Source organism: Cololabis saira, chromosome 6, assembly GCF_033807715.1.
Source record: "Cololabis saira isolate AMF1-May2022 chromosome 6, fColSai1.1, whole genome shotgun sequence".
In the NCBI taxonomy this organism is placed as follows: Eukaryota; Metazoa; Chordata; class Actinopteri; order Beloniformes; family Belonidae; genus Cololabis; species Cololabis saira.
Window position 1 is genome coordinate 21,241,388 of NC_084592.1, and position 18,552 is coordinate 21,259,939.

The 18,552-nt window shown below is 40.9% G+C and overlaps 1 protein-coding gene across 7 annotated transcripts in view; it reads right to left on the reverse strand.

The window, feature by feature from the left end:
- Positions 1–247: 247 nt before the first annotated feature.
- galnt13 (UDP-N-acetyl-alpha-D-galactosamine:polypeptide N-acetylgalactosaminyltransferase 13) overlaps positions 248–18,552 on the reverse strand; it is a 48,013-nt gene continuing 29,708 nt past the window's right edge. For 2 of the 7 annotated variants that reach the window (XM_061723644.1, XM_061723643.1), the window contains exons 9-14: positions 17,536–17,675; positions 13,079–13,177; positions 11,441–11,575; positions 11,058–11,087; positions 8,288–8,514; positions 2,671–2,805 (exon numbers count right to left, since the gene is read on the reverse strand). In XM_061723644.1, the coding sequence (XP_061579628.1) occupies positions 8,329–8,514; positions 11,058–11,087; positions 11,441–11,575; positions 13,079–13,177; positions 17,536–17,675 (590 nt within the window). In that variant the 3' untranslated portion in view covers positions 2,671–2,805; positions 8,288–8,328. Of the gene's footprint in view, positions 2,806–8,287; positions 8,515–11,057; positions 11,088–11,440; positions 11,576–13,078; positions 13,178–17,535; positions 17,676–18,552 lie in introns of those variants that run through there. The other 5 variants (XM_061723647.1, XM_061723646.1, XM_061723645.1 and 2 more) reach the window with 4 other exon arrangements.

The window sequence follows — 18,552 nt, forward strand, 5'->3', positions numbered from 1 at the left end:
AGAGGTGTCTTCGTCTGCTGACGGCGGCGGGTTTCCTCACGCACGCTGCACAGAAGCAGAAGGTAACATCCATTACATCGGCGAAGGGTGTCGTCCTGTCGTCATGGAAGCCATTCTGCAAAGTACCACTTTCAAAAAGCAACCAAATAAAGCCCTTTGATGAGATTTGCAGGGTGTTAAAGGCTTATTAATCAACTTTTCTCTCTTTTTTTGTCACGGCTTATGTAGACAGAGAGTTTAACGCTAATTCTGAGTTCAGCAGAAGTTTTATTTTATTTTCATTTTTTCTACAAAAAGGCAAAACGTACAAACAGGTAACATCACTTTGCAACCAGCACAATGAAACATTACATTGCTATTTTAACACCATGCATTTGAAGATAATGGAAAAACAATAAAACATGTTTCATATCAAAGAGGATTCAGTATTCAAGTAGCGTTAATAACATTTTACTCTTACAAACCCTCATCTGAGGTCCTGAAAAACCTCAGAGCCACAAGGTAAGCTGAGCGTGTGTTTTTATTTTACTTTCCAAGTGTCAATAACCTCCATTCTCAAAACAGCACCTTGGTATCTGTGGTCTCGTCATCATTCGGCGTCCTTCTTCTCTGAGTGTTCAAGTTTCATGGCATCTTAGAAAAATAATTCTTTCTGTATGTGCAACGGCGACGGTGCTGGAAATGTGTTCGCAGCATTATGTACATTTGTTTCCTGATCCCAACTAACGACACAGTCTGCACGGGCGACTCGTGGAACGCTGAAATATTCATGAGATGTTATTATGATGCTGCATTTAATCAGGAGTGAAAACACGAGTAACATAAGTCAACAACAAAATGATTAAATGAACCAAACAAAAACAGCTTTCTGAAGGCACACGTAATTATCCCGCTCCAAGATATTGTGATTCCTTAAGATTGTCCTAAAGTAGAGTGTCCAGAAATTGATAAAGACTGATAATTCTCTCACATAGATATTTTGGTAAAATGTCAACATTCATGTTCCAGTTTCTTTTAACAAGCCACTAAAAATAGTTCCTGCAGTTCCTGCTACACCAATATGAAACATTATGTTCATATTATTTCACCCAAACACCTCAACAGTTATGTTTGAGGTATTTTAGAGACAGTGTCTCCCCCACGCCGGCTTCCACGGTTTCTTATTCGTTTGTAAAAGTTCCAGCGTGTCACATCGGAGAGAGAGCCCGTTGGCGAGAGTGAAACATAAATGTGTCCGATTACGTCTTCATCCACATGGAATCACATGACAATAAGAGTCATGTTTTCCTGACCCCGGATCGAGCCAGTGATATTTACGGAGGATCGTTTTATTTTTGCCACGGGCCCGGCTAAAGCTCGTTAAAGATTCTAGGACACCGAGCTCCCTGATTGGCTGCAGAATTGTGCAATAAGTGTGAAATTGGTGAGAAGTGAGGTAAAAATTAATCAGGTTATGGTGAAAGTGTCGACGTAAGCTGATCAAAGGCGGAGCGGAGCGGGTCCTTGTCGTAGGGTTTATGCAGCAGAGAGCAATCTGCCACTTCACTGCTCATTTAACATCATGACATTTCAGAAGTACTTAACCAAATTTAAAAAAGGACCCTCATTACAGTGTTACTCCTCAAGGAAACAGCCTCGGAGAATAGCAGAGATTTTCTTGTTTTCGCATGCATTTGATCAGGAGGAAAACACTTAATTGCATCCACTGTTTTACAATGAAATGCACCCCCGCGTAAGTGTCTTCCATGGGTAGGAACAGTCTCTCCCAGGAAGCTGGGTGGAATTGCTTGCTACTTTCCCAATTGAATGCAAACTCAAAAGACAAAAAAAAAAAAAAGACTAAGATTTCCAGGTGCTGATGGTACAGTCTTGCATCAGCGTTCGCCGGTCGGTTTCACAGGCCTGTCACATCCTGCAGTCACGAACGTCAACAGCGTGTCTTTAACGGTGGCGACATTCGGATGATGCCAGAATCAGCTTAAAGCGTGATACTTTTAAAATAGATATAGATAATTGCTGTGGTATGTATAAATACAGTTTACAACACCAAACGTGGTTTAAAAAAACTGAAATATTAGCTGATTTTTGGCCCTTTGATTGTTTTAAAGCTCCTAAACTATCAGCAGTACTTCACATATCCCCCAGGATTTGTTTTTTTCCTTTAATCTGAAAAAAAAACTGATATGGAAAGACGGTGAGCAGCAACCCTCTTGTCCATGAAACCATGTACTCAAGAAAAGCCATCAACACCTCAGAGTGGTGCCTTGGAATATTCTAGATGTTTCCTCTGGTAAACTGTTTGTCCAGCAGTCTGAAGCGCCACACTGACAGCCATCTGACAGCCAGTGTTGCCCAATCCATCGTTCTCCCAGCTTGGGCTCAACAAGAGCCCCAGAGCTCCGCCTCTTCCTGCGGTCGAAGCAGCGGTCTTCTCAAACCTGTGGCGAGCTTTCAAAAAGGACGTGCCTCCATAACGGGACATCAAGCCGCCACTGCTGCTCCCGGGATCTGTAGTTTGTTGGTCAGGTGGTAAGAAGACGAAGCGTTATGCAGCGTGTGGTAGCAAACCACCTGGCGAGGTAGCAGAGCCTGGACAGGTGAGAAAGAGGAGGAGGAGGACAGAGCGGCGGGGAGACGGGGGCGGGAGGGTAGTGAGGCGAGGGATCAGCCGCTCAGGGTCATGTTACGGAGCAGCCACTGCTGCGAGCGGCTGCCGTTGCAGTTCCTCAGGGTGGGGACCATCTTGTCCTCCTCGGACGGCATGTCCAAACACTGGTTGCTGTTCACATGCAGCAGCGTGAGTCGCTGCAGGGAGAGAGAGAGAGAAACACAAACAAAAAGGCAGTTACGCAGATGTTAATGTGAACTGATGAATACACAACAGGAACACAAGTTAAAGGCGGCATCTGTCTGGTCTCAGAGCAAAACTCTGGATATTAACAACGATGCGCGCTTTGTTTGCTAAGTCGCCTGCGTCTCATGTGTTTCAGCTCCTGTCCGATGAAATTTAATACACTCATTTCAACCTTCCACACGTATCTGAGCTACGAGCATCCCTCCTTTCAGATACATTCCTGTGAAACAAGCCAGAACTATCACAAAGCATTAAAACCATACCTGTATTTCTGTTTTCTATAAATGGCTGTTGAGCATCAGATGTACCGAAATGGAAAAAAAAAAGGAAAACAAATGATGAAAAATCTATTTTTTCTTCAGCTTCAGATAATTAAAAACAAAAAACAGTTTTAATGTCAAGCCTTTGCGAGTTCTGCCAATGCCCCTGAAAATCACCTGCCTACATGGCAGCTCTTCTGAGCCCTTTGTCTCCACACAAGGTTCAAACGATGCTCGCTGCCCTCAACTACGCTGAAACAGGTTGAGCCAGAAGTGAGTTGCCAGGTTAATCAGGGGATAAAATGCCACTGAATAATGAAAACACACACACACAAAGGTCGTCAGTGATGAGACAAGCCACCATCATGCAGTCGTGATATTTCCTGAGATGCTCTGGTCACTCCAGATTTCTTCCAGAGATTCTCCAGCCAGCTCCTCTGGAAAATCTCCAGGTTATCACAGAATCAGTAGCAGTTAATCTTCTGAAGGGTTTACAGCAAGGGAGCATGCTGAAATGAGTTAGTGCACACTCTTTATCACTGATTTCTTTCTGCTTGTACAATAATATTGTGGATCTGTTTAAATTAATGGGGTACTAATATCACAGACGGTCATCGAACAGCCTCGAGGCCGTACTTTATCCTGCACACACACACATCCCAAGTACTTTCCTCCCCGTGTCCTGCATCTGTTTTAACCAGATGACCCTCCTTTATCCTGTGTGACCAGCTCAGCTGCTGTGAATTGTGTGTTTAAAAGACAGGAATTGTGGAGAAAGCTGTTGGCATGCACTTAAGAAAACTAATGTAACGCGTTTAAACAGGAAGGACACTCACAGTATGAACCTTGTGAACCCCTTTACTTGTTTGCTACATTAATTTACCACGAAATGTGATGTGATCACCTTGTTCTAATTATAGTTTCTCATCTTAACTGAGCACAGCCATTAAATATTAACTGTGCTGGAGGAAAAGGTGGGTGCTCCCTATGACTAACTGCGTCAATGAAAGCTAATTGGAGTGTGCACATCTGGAGTCCAATTGATTAAGTTTAGAGGTATTCTTATTGATAAAAGACTAAGTCTGCTGTTGATAAGATGGATCTCCTGATGAGGACCCCGTCTCATGAAAGGAGATCTCTGCAGACATGAAAGCAAGAGTAGTTGATCTGTTTAAGGCGGAAAAAGGAAAAGGAACCAATCTCAAAGTGTTTATGTATCTATCCGTCCACAGTCTATCTTACAGATGGAGACTATTCTTCCTAAAGTGGATCCGAACCAAAAAATGAGTCCAAAGAAACAATGTACAATCTTCAAAGACGCAACGAAGAACCAATAGGTAACAGCCAAAGGCTTGAAGACATCTCTATTCATAAGTCCATGATACAGGAGTTAGGGTTAGGTGGGATGTTTGTGGTGGAAAACCACGAGGGAAGTGACTGATCTCCGAAGGAGACACTGCTGTGCAGCTACAGAACATCATGGCAATCCCGAGGACTACTGGGAATTTTTATGGTGAGGACTGATTACACAGAAGTTGAACTTTTAGGGGACAGTTCGACAGGTTACTGGTTTGCACTGCTGCCCCACAGCAAGAAGGTTCCTGGTTTGAGCCAGCAGGAGTATTCCTAGTGTACATGCTCTGCTTTGTTTTCTCCAGATACTCCGGCTTCCTCCCAAAAACATGCATCTTTGGTTGATTGATTGATTGACACTAAATTTCCCATAAGAGTCATTCTGAGCGTGCATGATCATCTATATATAGCATAAATAGTATTAAGAAGGTACAGAAAAGTTAGATGGATGGATGAATTGTTTCAGAAAAACACTGCATGGCAGAAAAAGGGCACAACTTTCAAACATCGTCCCATCATGAAGTAAAGAGAAGGGAGCATAATGATCTGGGCTTGCTTCACCACCTTAGGGTCCAGACCACCTGCTCTAATCATGACCTCTCAAGTTTACCAAAATATCCTACACGGTGATATCCAGGTGGCAGCTGACGCTTAGTAGAAGTTGGGAGAAGCAGCAGTCTTGGAGAAAAAGACACGAGAAATTATAACTGTCTGTGTTATAAACTTAAATATATTGTGTTTGTCTGATATTAAGATGAAAATCAGAACAGAATGGGACGAAATAATGCAGACAAAAGGTTAAGTATCTTTCCTATAGCTAGTGAGAGACAAAGCATGGTGCAATATGACAAATAAAAGTTCCTAGTGTAATACTGTATGCAGCCTGGCCGCGGCGCGACCTAACAGTAAAGAGTTTTTTAAAAAAGATGGTTAATTAGCTTAAAAGTAAAGCATATTAATCAAAATATGGTTGTCCCTTCTATAATCTAAGGAAAAAGAAAGAACATACTGGAAGCAAAATAAGGAGCTCCTCTGCACCTCTCCGTGTTTAGATATATATATATAAAATAGCACCAACCTCCATGAAAAACAAAAAAGAACAAAGACACGACATCAAACATCGCTGACGTCACCGACGGCATCATCTAGAAATGAAACTGACCGGGAGACGAGTTGCTCCAGGATCTGACGGACTGGGCTTCTGTGACGACAACCGATTAACAGACGTGTTGATCAAATTTAGAAAGTCTGAATTTCAGGGTTATGTTTTAGTTTTTTTCTTTTGTATGCTGGCTCACCGTCACAGCGATTGTCTTCTAAGACCCTAAAATAGAGCAAGGCCATTGTCAAGGAAATCACTGTGATTCTCTCCTGCTGTTTGTCCATCCCCACCTGTAAGTCCCGCCTGTTTGCTGTTCTGTCACATGAGCCAGAAAAAAAAACACCTGTTGTGACAAGCGACCACATGCACATGTAAAACCAGCGTATCTGCCACGGCGGCACCAGATATACCATCCCCCTCTAACGAGTGAAGGAGAGCTCTCAATAGCCTTGATTAACCATTTATGTTCATGTCCTTGGAATTAACTTGCTTCTGCCATCTCCCTCCTCACTCCAGTTGCTTTTTTCGTCCTAATGAACACATTTGGAGGAGCGGGGGACTCGGTTTGTAAGGAGAAGCAGCCTCCTACGCACGAGTACGGCGTCGTCGTGTAAAGAGAGAGTATGAATTTAGGAGAAAAAAAGTTGCAACAGTTTCATGCACCTTAAAAACTCTTCTCCATCAGCATTAAATCAAATACATCCTGGCTGTTGACAGAGGATATTCAGACAATCGAGTTCCCAAAGACAGGTTCTCAGGCCGTGTTTGATCGTAGGATATTAAACACGACGGCCTGAAACCTCATGCCGTAGTCGAGCACGCGTACACGTGCAATTTTCCTGAAGTGGACGGCAGGCGGCCCTGCAAGGCCAGTTTGATCAAACAAGGAAAGAACAAAGAGCAGGTGGCATGTCATCTTCAACACCTGCCAAAAGAGTAAAAACCAATAAGGGGGGCTTTATTTAGAAAAAGAACAATGAATTGTGAAGTGAAGAACGTGATCCTTCTAAAACTGCTGTTGTTGTTGCTGTTCGGTGTGTAAATGAAGGCACGTCTACGCTGGGGCCACCTCTAGGCGGCAGGTGGATCTAATCATTCTGGCAGAGCAGTTATTGACAGGAGCGGCTTCCCCTTCCTGCAAAGGTCCAGGCCTCCCCTGACAGAAAAAGATGACAGGAGTATCACAGTGGAGAGAAGGAGGAAAAAAAGAAAAAAAGAATGCTCAACATTTTATAAAATTACTAGAAGAGTGGAGGTCCCGTCCTTTGCTCATAATTATTTCATGCCAGCTTCGGGGCAGAGAAAACTCCCATCTCAGCCTCGCGGCAAACGAAGCCGTGTCTCCGGAGCAAGAGTGTGTGTGTGCACAGCTGAGACCGGCTAATTAAATGAGGATGGATTCTACCCATAAGCCCCCATCGAGGAAGAGTATCCTCTCCGTCACCAGGCAGCGCGCTGAACCTGCAGCGGCGGGGCACACGAGTTCCTGGATGGCCGTTAGAGCCGATCCACGGGGCCGAGGCCGCTCTCTTTGTGGGAGACACAAAAGCAGCAGATTCCTTTCATCTCACGGCAGACTCAGCAACAGATTCATTTGCTTTATTGGTGCCCTGCTCCCCTGTACATGCCTTCCTCTCGCCAGGTTGTGGCCAGAAGGAGCTCTGAGTGTATACAGCAAAACCAGGCCAGTAACAGCAGGTCATTTCACTGCCATAACTCACACACACACACACACGCGCACACACACACACACACACACTCTCTGGGAGCCCCTAACCTAATTTTCCATGCTTGGACACAAGAAACGACGCCGTGCTCCGTGTTCAAGCCTTTTGAGAGCTACAAATATGTGAGACTGTGAAGTGCAAACTTGAGATAACTCAGCAGAACAGAGAACATGACAGACGAAAAAGAAAAAGGTGGAAAATAATAACCCTCAAATGGACAAAAATGCTGAACGAAATCACCATATTTCTTACAGGCTTATGCAAATAAGGAGGCTGAGTGGAGGAAAACAAAAACAAAAAAGCACAGATGATTGGGATTCATCAGTTGTACAATATGTGCACAGCTGCTTGAGGCCAATGGGAGGACGGCCTGAGAGTCCGGGGCCATGAAAGCTGGCTTCACAATGAAGGATCACTTCAAAGAACTTGTAAACAATGGCGATCCCAGTTCAATCAGCCCTGCATGCAGATAATCAGCTAAAAATAAACGCGTCCTCCTCCGTCTCAAACATCACTCACCAGGCGTGGGCTGTCCAGGAGACAGCCAGCGAGTTTTCACGCTCAAATAAAATATTTATGTTGGAAAATAAATGTCAAATGAGATCTAATTTAGCATGAAGACTAGCTAAAGGTCTTGCAGATAGCATCTTATACACCGAGCCATCTTGATGGGACATCTGTCGTTGCTTAACATGTCTCTATCCTGTCTTCATACATTCCCTCTAAAAGGTCACCAATAAAAAGGGGAATAAGGGGGAAAAAAAAAATCAGCATGGAAGTTTTGCCTACAGCCTAAAAGATCTACAGAACATTCTCAATTCATCTACTTTCACTGCCAGAAATAAGAATAGAAATATCTTCTTTTTTTTTTTTCTTAAATCTGCTACAGAGGTGCAAAGAAAAGCCCCGCTAGTATCTAAACTATCTAACAGCGCTAATCTACTGCACTTCACATCAGCCTTGTACATCTAACTGGTGCTAATCTGCTCACCTCAGGTTCCCCCCACACGGCCCCCAAGAGCAGACATGAGTTTAGAGAAAATAATCCGTGGGACTGTAGTAGAGGTGTCTAGCAACCTCCTGGCGAGTGTAGTTGTGGAGGATCCACGACTGTAAGGGACTGTTGTCACAGTACTCCACGGTGGGGCCGTAGGTGCCGTCCTCCAGACGGCTGATGGTCAGACATGATTGGGTGATGATGTGGAGGAAGGTGTGCTTCTGCAGCGAGGCGGGGAGGGAGGGAAGAGGGACAGATGGTGGTGAAGGTAAGTCACAGAGTCATTCAGTTATTCTCAAGTTTGCGTCTGTTCTTCACAGCAGTCGTCAGGCACCAACACAACGTTTTACTGACAGTTCATACAAAAGCCTGCGAGTTATTCGCCGCATTCAAGACCAGGACTTGACAGGTAACCTTTGAACAAAAATTGACGATCATAAAAAATATAAAAAGAAGAGATGAAATATTACAAAAACTCAACGTTTATGAGACAAAAGGCTGAAATTGTTTATTTCTTTTTTTTATTATTTTTACTTAGAATAGAAACAATGTTTTGGTTATGCAATTGCTTTTCACAAAAGTCAAGATCTGAAACCGCAGGCTGAAATCATCTGTCAAAAACCTTAATTGATTTACTTTGAAATGCAAGTCATAAAAAGTTAAGAGGGCCAAAAGCGGAACCAAAACATACGAGCAAGAGCTAAAATTACTGAGACGATTAAATCAACAACTCATCCTAAATAATACAACTAACACAAAATGCTTTTCCTAGACTGCACAGGCAAACCAAAAAAAAAGAAGGAAAAAGGGGATAGTTGAGGGATAAATAGCCATTAAGAGTTTCCACTTACAAAGTTCTGTTTGATTACTGATTTTGTGGCTAATTTCTTTGCTTAAATAACTAATTTCATCTCTGGCATAATTACAAAAAAGTTTATTTTTTTATAGTTTATTATTATTTATTTTTTTATTAAATTGAAAACGTGTATGAGACACGTTCATGGGATTTAAATGCAATGACAATAAAAGCATTTTATTTTACTCTATTAAATCCAGTCTGTTGATTTTGTGACATCTTTCATTAACTGGTTAATTAAGTGTTTCCTTGATAACCGTCACGTAACTGTCACCAAGGACATGCAATTGTAGTTAACTGTAATTGTAATTTTAGCATTAGAGTTTATGATAAGGTACTGTTTTAGTTTGTTTAATTTGATTGTTACAGCCTGAGATGTCAGTTATCTTAATTACAATTTGCATGTGTTAATAGTCATCAATCCAACATGCCATGAAAGCAGCATCATTACCACGAAGACAAGGTCCTTTCACACTGCGACCATGACGCTTCACTCAAACCTAGTATCCTGAATATATACTCATTAGTTCAATTGTTATGCAGAACTCTTTATTAAGTGCGATGCAGATCGTTTTTTGTCTATTTGAAGAGCAAAATATTCACCCAAAAAAAGGCAAAAGCCAAAAAGTACAGATGAGCAGCTAAAAATGTCAGCAGATTGTGAAATTCTGCATGGCACATATTCATTAACCTCAATACTTGTGCATGTCAACAAACAGGCAGCAGCACAGATGAAAAAGAAGGACTGTACAAAAAAAAGGTCAGGTATTTATGTGAAAGTGATGGCCAGGTGAAATTTTTTCAGTGCTGTAGCCACACACCTGAGCTAAAAATAACCCTAGCCACAGACTGCGGTAAACGCCAGTGCTGTTTACAAGTGAGACCTGTCCTCTTCGTTTATAAATTATTCAACTTTATTCACTTAAAGAAAGCACCCGGAGAACAAAGCGTGATGAAAGAATTCCCCCAGGGTTGGTGCAGCTCTTCATTGAACCGAGCGTCCTCACATTGTCCTATCAACATATCGGCGATATCAAAATCACTAAGAGAAAACGCTGCTGTACTTTTTAACGCAACTCCCCAGCAGTTCAAAAGTGCATTAATAGTTAATATAAAAATGTTTTTTTCATTTATATAACCCATAATGTTTTTTTGACTTGTGACACAACAGGGCTGGAGGAGAAGTATCGTCCTGCTGTAAGATTCAAAAAGCTTTTTCTGCAAACATCTGTTTCTCTATTGGACTGAATATTAAAATCACAGCTTACATAAGCAGAAGAATTAAGCAGAATGAAACCCTGGTGTTCAATATGCAGCTTTTGGCACTTCATTTATCTCGCTGTTGTTTCTATTTTGGTCCTAGAGTGGTACCAATGAATAAATTGTGGTACATGTACATTTGTATAATCCATACTTTATTTAATAACACATTTCCATCTCACCTTTTTGGACTGCATTCACGCAAAAATGGTTTTGCATGGATTCCTACGAGGTTGTGTTACTTTCAGTTTTACTTTTGACTGCAATAAAAACATTTACATGACTATCATGGACTGAACATATAGTTTGCTGTTTTTCTTACACCGGAGCACAAATATAGGCCTCTTACTCTTTCTTCGAAACTAAGGGGGCTAATAAATCATTGCTGACTTAACATAAAATTACATTTTAGTTGCTGAATACCAATTACTAAATAAGGACGGTAGAATCACATTCTACTTTACAATACACACCAGCTCTTTAATAAAACAAAAATAACGCTTTATATCACATCTAGATTTATCTGATCTAATCTAATAACCTCTGAGTCGTCACAGAGAACACACTGTTAAAGGATGTCACAAGACTGGAAGCACGGGACACAAACTACTGGATAATATGCAAATGTAATTACTGAAGACAGCTTACCTCAGAATCATATTCCCACTTGCCAACATACTATATGAAATGAGAGAGGATGAGAGGGGACACAGCTGCTGGGTGGAAATAGAACTCAACCTCTGCACCGCTTTGAAAAGGATTCTTTCAAAAATACGGCACCATCTAGTGGTAGAAAATATGCACTTTATTTTCTTGTTTATGCCCAAATTTTTAAAGTCCACCACTGCTCTTGCAATCTTTTCGTGGATATAAGAGCGTACCCACACACACACCAACACACAATCACACACACATAAATCTATCAGTACTTTATCTGTCATTTTTCAGGACATGAGCCACCAAGAAGTGTTCACCTGCAATAACTGGCTGATTTTGGAGTCTTTGGCTACTGCAGGGAACATAGATCCTACCTCAGCATCGTACTCAAACATCTGGTTGCCCTTCATGTGGTGACACTTAAGCATCACGACAGGTCCGTTGAGGCGGGAGACATCCAGACACAGGTCATCTGTCCTGATTTCTTTATCCGCCGTGTACGAGAACACCTGGGAAAACCACGAGAGACAAGTATGTCATAGTTGTGTTGAAGAGTGCTTCTGGTGACATGTCGAAATTGTACATATAATTCTTGATTATACTTTAATTACCAGTATAGTTTGTTTTTTTATTTACAAGTCTTAAGAACCTGAATTAAAAATGATTATATTCTCTTTTTTTTCCTGTGATTTTTATAGATAATGTGCTTCTTTTCCCTGTTTTAAGATTTTTTGTAATTTCCAGATTGACCTATCTGCCTTGTGTACTTCAGACTCAGACTTTAGATAGATCTGGAAGCAAAAAAAGGAATCAAAACAGAATTTAATTATTCTTCTTCATCAAAAAGTAAGAACTCAGTTGTAATGAAAACTTTCAGATTGAGTTCAAAGTTGGCCTTTCTCAATCGTCTTGCATCTAACCTGAGCTCCAGCTTTCATGCAAAGACAAAACTCCAATATGTTCAATTATTAAAAGGTAAATTGTGTATATATTTATGCTATACACTGGGCAAAGCTTTATTCATAATTTAACTTGCAGCATTTATTTCCAGCAATATAAAAGGATTATGTCAGTTTGTATTTACAAAGTATACAATTGTTTCAAATAAGAAGCAATTAAAAACCAAACTAAGATGCCAAGACATAAGAATCTTAAAATCTATATTAGAGTCATCTTTTTTTTATTGTTAGAAAAGATGACTTAAACTCCGAAACACATACAGTTGAAGATGAAACATTGCTTAAATATTTCATGCAAGGGTTGAAAAGTCTTGGTTAATGCTTTTTGTTGCAGCTGTTGTATGCAAGTGTTTCGGTTTTTCTCTGGGAGGTATTTACTTGTCCCTCCTGCAGAGGATCTTCTGTCCCGTGACATATTTGAGCTGTCTTTCATGCGTAGCTCCTTTGAGTTCTGTCAAGAGTGATAATGATGACGTTTAGGTCCAAGGGCTGCTTCAAACCCTGGAGGTGGTGGGTCTTGCACACTGATTCTGAGGTGTGTGGCATCTCATTATGCTGCAGCTTGTAGTTATTTTGTTTTTATTATTCTACTTATGCAGCGTCATATTTCCTTTCAGAATTCGGTGGTGGTTGTTTTAATCCATTCTTCCCACTACGAATGAAATAATTCTTTGAACTTCTCTTTTAAAATGCATCATGCATGTTTACGTGAAAATATAAGAGCTTAAACTTGTATTGAGGTGCATGAAAGATTTTCTTCTAACGACCCTTTATTGCAGGTGGAGTAATTGCCCATTAGAATATTTTGCTTCTTTTGCTGAGTCAGAAACACCTTCAAGAGCTTAACACTGTTTTAATAATAGATTAAAAACAACAAACTTATTTTGCATCTAATTTTGGATAGATTATTCAAAGTTTAACTGTGACATTTGAAGCTCAGCTTATAGTCTCATTCCTGAACTATAATATGTATAGATATATATTGACGAGTGTTCAAACTTTTGCATGACTGTGTGTGTCTGAATTGCACTGAGATGGCAGGTTTCTGCTCACCTGGTTTCCACCCATGCCATGACAGTTGAAAAAGCCAACTTTCTCGTTCTCCTTCCTTCCCATGTTGTCCACACACTGGTTGGTCTCCACATTTCTGATCTACAGACAGGAAAGACATTGTTAAGGTTTCTTCAAATTGAAATCCTCTTCAGCTGGATCAGGTTTTGATAAACTGGCGCCATCCCTGCACCCCCCCAATTTCTTTTTTTTTTTGGGGGGGGGGGGGTTATTACAAATGGTTGAACTTCTTTCACTGTATTTGATTACTTGTGTTTGTATAACGGAGTTCTTTTTCCAAATAAATACAAAAACAATAAGACTTGTGTGAATCTGTTTTTCTAGTGTAGACTTTATTTGATCCCCTGCAGCCAATATATGCAAATATGAGGAAATGCTTCTCTTCTTTTGTCATTTTCCAAATATCTTTAGAATTTGAAAAGGTTGTTGGACGAAACAAGAACATTCTGACCTGAGTCCTGCAAAACTGCAAAAATCAGTCTTAACCAGCTGATGATAGCTGGGTGTTGAAGATGCTCAACCAGCTGATGCTGCACTCAGATAACATATGAGCCATAACTTCAGGTTACATGTAATCAATCCATCTTTATTAACAGGCTATGTGCCTCAGGCTTTTAAGGTTTCTGTAATTAAATCTCTAAATAATCATCTTAATCCAGGAGTGGTGGCTCATTATAGACCTATGTTCCATGTCCTCTTTATTTATAAAGGTTTTTGAAGACTATTTGCACAAAAATGTTTTTTAAGAGTTTCGGGCATAGTTCAGATTGAAGTTATCAACACTTTCCTCATGACCTCAGACTACAGACTTGTGTCCTTACCTCCTCTGTTAGATGTCAGTGCTGCCTCTGATATGTTTGAAGCTTGAACACAGTAAAGCAATTAAACGAACCATGAGGTCGTTAAGTTGTGTTTCTCAGAGTTTCCAATTTGTTAATGTGAACGACGGGTCTTCCTCGGACACCAGTTTGTCCAAGTACAGAGCCCTGTTGTCACTTTATAAATACTACCATTAGGTGATAGTACGAGGTAGAAAAATGTAACCTACTGTATAACCAATGTACCTGCTCTAAATGTCCATACATAGGCGCATAAACGCCTGCATGACTTCTGATTTTGTGTTCGTGAACTCAGGTAACTTTGCCATCTTTAGACCTGAGCGCTTTACACTTGGATTGTCTAGTATTACTCCGGATGAATAGACAATCTAGAGGGGATTATTCTTGTTCCTACTACTGCAGTAATGAACATCAGAACTATATTGACCAAATTTGCCCTTTGATTGACACATAAAACCGTGTTCTTGGCCAAAATGCTGCAGCAACAGCTCATGTTTATCCATTTTTTTATCTGCTCTTTACTCTGTTGCATACGCCATTAGGTCATTAACTTTCTCTTTTTTCCTTTGTCTCAAAAGCAGAGATCCCTGCCGTAATGTCTTTGCCGGTGTCTCTACCTTGTCCTCTCGAGGCAGACGTCTGCCCTCCCTGATTCTGCTATCTTTAATCAAGAGAATACTTTTTAGATTTGAGAGCATTAGTCTGCGGTTTCATTTTCAGATTGCCTACTGCTGTCTGTCAAAACACGGCTGCTCACACAAACCTCCCTCTCTGCAGCCCCTCCCCTCTGCTCTTCTCTGCGCTTTTGGATTGTTGTGGAACAACGAAGCACCAACCATCACCTTCCAGATTGAGGCTCGTGCAGGACTAAGATTTGTTGCCGTTCCTCGACTGGCCGCTAGGGTCTTTGTGTAAAAGTGAGTCGATCTCCTTTGACTCCCATGTTAAAATGTCCAACTTTAGAGCAGAAATAAAAATATTTACAGCCTGGTTAAAAAATCATTTTGGTCTCAATGGTTTGATTTCACACGCATGACAACTCTGTGGGGGGCAAACTTTTTTATGCCAGGTCAAGAGAGTTTAAATCAAGCAATCGATGTATTTGTAATATAATTGAGTCAGCTCAGCCAATGGCTAAACTTCCATAATCCACATTTAAATTTAGCTTAGTTCCTAAAATAACATGCAGAAGCTACTTTTAAAAAACCTTTAGTTTTTGCTGTCTGTTAGCTTGGTGTGGAGGTTATAAAAATATTGGCCCTCCTTCTTAGTTGCCAATTTCCTTGTCTCGTATTCTTTCCAGGTTAAACTAGTCTTCAGTTGAACAAATCCCCACGTGTTTGCGACAGTGTGGTACCGCCACTGACCTGTAGGGGGCTCTAAATACCTCCAAAAGTTCGACAGTGTTGAGTTATAGAAAAAAAATATAGAAAAAAAGTTGAATTCAAAATTACAAATAATTTCATCTTCGATCAGCTCAATTTCATTTTGTTAAAATACATTTTGTTAAAATATATTTGTTATTTTATTAGAAAAACTGATTTACTGATGAGTTGTTTAACGACTCTTAAAGTCAAAGAAAAAAGTTAAATGCAAAATTACAAATAATTTTGAGCGGAAATAACTGAAGCCTGAAGTATGTGGATAAAACAAGCGCACCCTTGCACCCTAGCGAAAAGATGTGGATTTCAGTGCTCAGAATCAGATGTGGTTTTCTGTTGCCTGGGGGAATTTTGTTATTCGACAACAATCCAAGAGCACAGAGAAAAATCCCAGAGGACAAGTTCCACAAGCGTGCAGAAAATACCTGAGAACAGGGGCGCAAGGGCTAGTGAGACTACTGCAGAGGGGGAGGTTTGTGTGAGCGTCCATGGATTTCAGAGTAGAGCGGCAGGTCTGAGGAGGGAAATAACGTTCCTGCACGCAAGCAGGGACTTTTTGAGTTTGAGCAGAGATTTGAGAGACAGCAGTACACAATCTGAAAGTGAAAACACAATGCTCTCAAATGTAAAAAATATGCTCTTGAGTAAAGACAGAAACATACCCCCATACAGCACGCTCAGAACAGAGGAATAAATCTCAGCAAAGACACCATGAGTCCTGTTGGTTTCCTCAGCCACGCTGCGTTTTTTGAATTGGCATTACAACAAATACAGTTAGAAACAGTTTGAGTTGTAAAAAACTGAATTACAAAAGGTTGCGGGTTAGCAAACTAGATTCAGCTGGAATATAAACTGATAATGAATTGGAAAGCACTCGTTTGCCTTCTCTGTTAAGTGCTTTTAAATCATTGCTGTTGTGAACTGGCACCATACACACACACTAAATCAAAGTGAGGACTCTTTCCTCTCAGACGACACAAGTCAGAGATGAGACTGACAGTTACATTGACTACAAATATAACTACAGTCACTCTACTTCTTACATTTTAGAAATCTTGGCAGCTGCCTAAAGAAGACAATGTTCGAGTAAAGACAAAGTGAAGTCCCATCTTGAACTGAATCTTGATTCTGAAAACGATACTCAAGGTGCTCTGAGACTTTTGTGGAAATTATCTTTAAAGTGCTCTTTTCTGTTTTTTATTCTCAAATTGTACAACAAGACGGCCAATCTTGCTTTTATTCAATTTCTGAGGTCATTGCAGATATTTTCAGGTATTTTATTCTGGCTTCTACTTATTTTCTTCAAGCTAAATTATTTCACTCATCCTCTCATCTGTCTTCAACTGAGCTATTTAATGACCTCGTGCATTCACAACGCCGAAGCTCAGCTGACCGCTGCTGAAGCCATCACGATGCCTGTCATAAAGGAATAAAAAGGCATTCATAATGGCATTTGTTAAAGAAATGCAGACAGCGTGTTGTGAAGAATGAGACTCGGTCAGGAGAAGTCTGGCTTTGAGGAAGGTGGGAGGAGAGCTGCGACAGCATCTACAGAGCAGCAGAAAGAGATCCAGCTTTTACTGCAGAAGGTAAAGTCTCTCATTCTCAGCTTTTGGAGGACTGCATGATCCTTTCACCACACTGTCTTTGACTGAAAATACTTTCAAATGGCCTTCATGTACCCTCAAGACAGTATGTCTCAAGCCAGCGCCGACTCCACCCAAAACCGACATACAGTCAGCTAAATAAATACTTGCTTCTGAGCAAGAGGAGATTAACAAATCATAGAATCTTCTGTCTTCTTCATGACAATTAAGTATGAATTGTCATGTCTCACTTGCACTAATAATTAACAAAATGTCCTGCCAGACAATGTTACTAATTTATCAAATTTGAAATTGAAAACATGAGCCTTATCTCACCAACCCACCAGTAGAACTGTGTAAATACGGGAGAGGGATCAACACTGACGGCATGAACGTCCCGGCGCTTGTTTATCATATTGCACATGTTCAGTGTGAACAGCTGGATTTGTTTGCTTCTATCTTGTTTTGTCAAGCCCTCAGCAGATCCTCAGATTTTCGCAATTATCCCTCAGCAACATTTATCTTTTTGAAAATGCAGCCCAGATGCTACAAGCACACATCTGACTGAAAGCCAGATGAAGCAGAGTATCTGCAAACATAACGCAAAAATCTGAATGCAAGAGAGCTCATACTTCACCAAGTGAGTAGTATCGTCTTGGGATCTGGGCATCTGGGTAGATGTTCTCTAGATACCAGGAAAAGGGTTTGCACTTCAAGGCCTCGCGGAGGGCTTTACGGGAGGAGACGTCTGCGTAATCAACCCGCATCACACCTGCACGGGGAAAGGTCAAGACATAATATCGTCAGTCAGGATTTAGATTTTAGTTCTGTAAATAGACGAGTGGTTCTTTTGTCTTGCAATCCCAAAACCAAACACTAGAGGGACCCATTGCACAAACACTTTACAGTCCTATCTGAAACTGTGGGTTCTGTGAGCGACAGAGGAGGGATTTTCTGTTAAATAATGCATAATTAACATCTGTGGTGTCATTTAGACACACACACGCACACACACACACACACACACACACACACACACACACACACACACACACACACAGCAGATGCACTGCTGGAGACAGAGCATCTTTCAGAAATGCACAAGCGCAACATTTGTGGACTACAGTTTGATGTACGCATGGTTTATGTTATTAAAGCCAAATGGAAACTTCCTGATGTATCAGCACTGCTAAAACCGAACCCCGGGGAAGGATAAGACAGCAACTGGGCACAGACACTTACAAACACATTAAGCAGATGGTTTCCCCATAGCGTGCCTCTACAGAGCTCACAGCTTGCATGCAGATAAATCCAGGACGGTCATTTAGTACAAAAGGACAGTATTTTGCTGAGGGAACATGAGAGCACAATTTTTAAGAACCGGGCAACATTTATGGCCTACAGCTCCGTATTTTACAAACCTAACAAATGTCAATAAGATAAACGATGCCTTCGGTATTACCAATCCCTTATACTTCCATTTGAGAGTAAGAGTGGCAGATAAAAGCAATCCGCCACACCTATTATACTTATTATATCCACCTCTGACTCAGTCTGTCTGTCGGGTCAGAACATCTTATGTTGCAGGGAATTAATAGCCTCTTTGGTTAAAAAAAAAGAAAAAAAAAAGAAGAAGACCTGTGCAACAG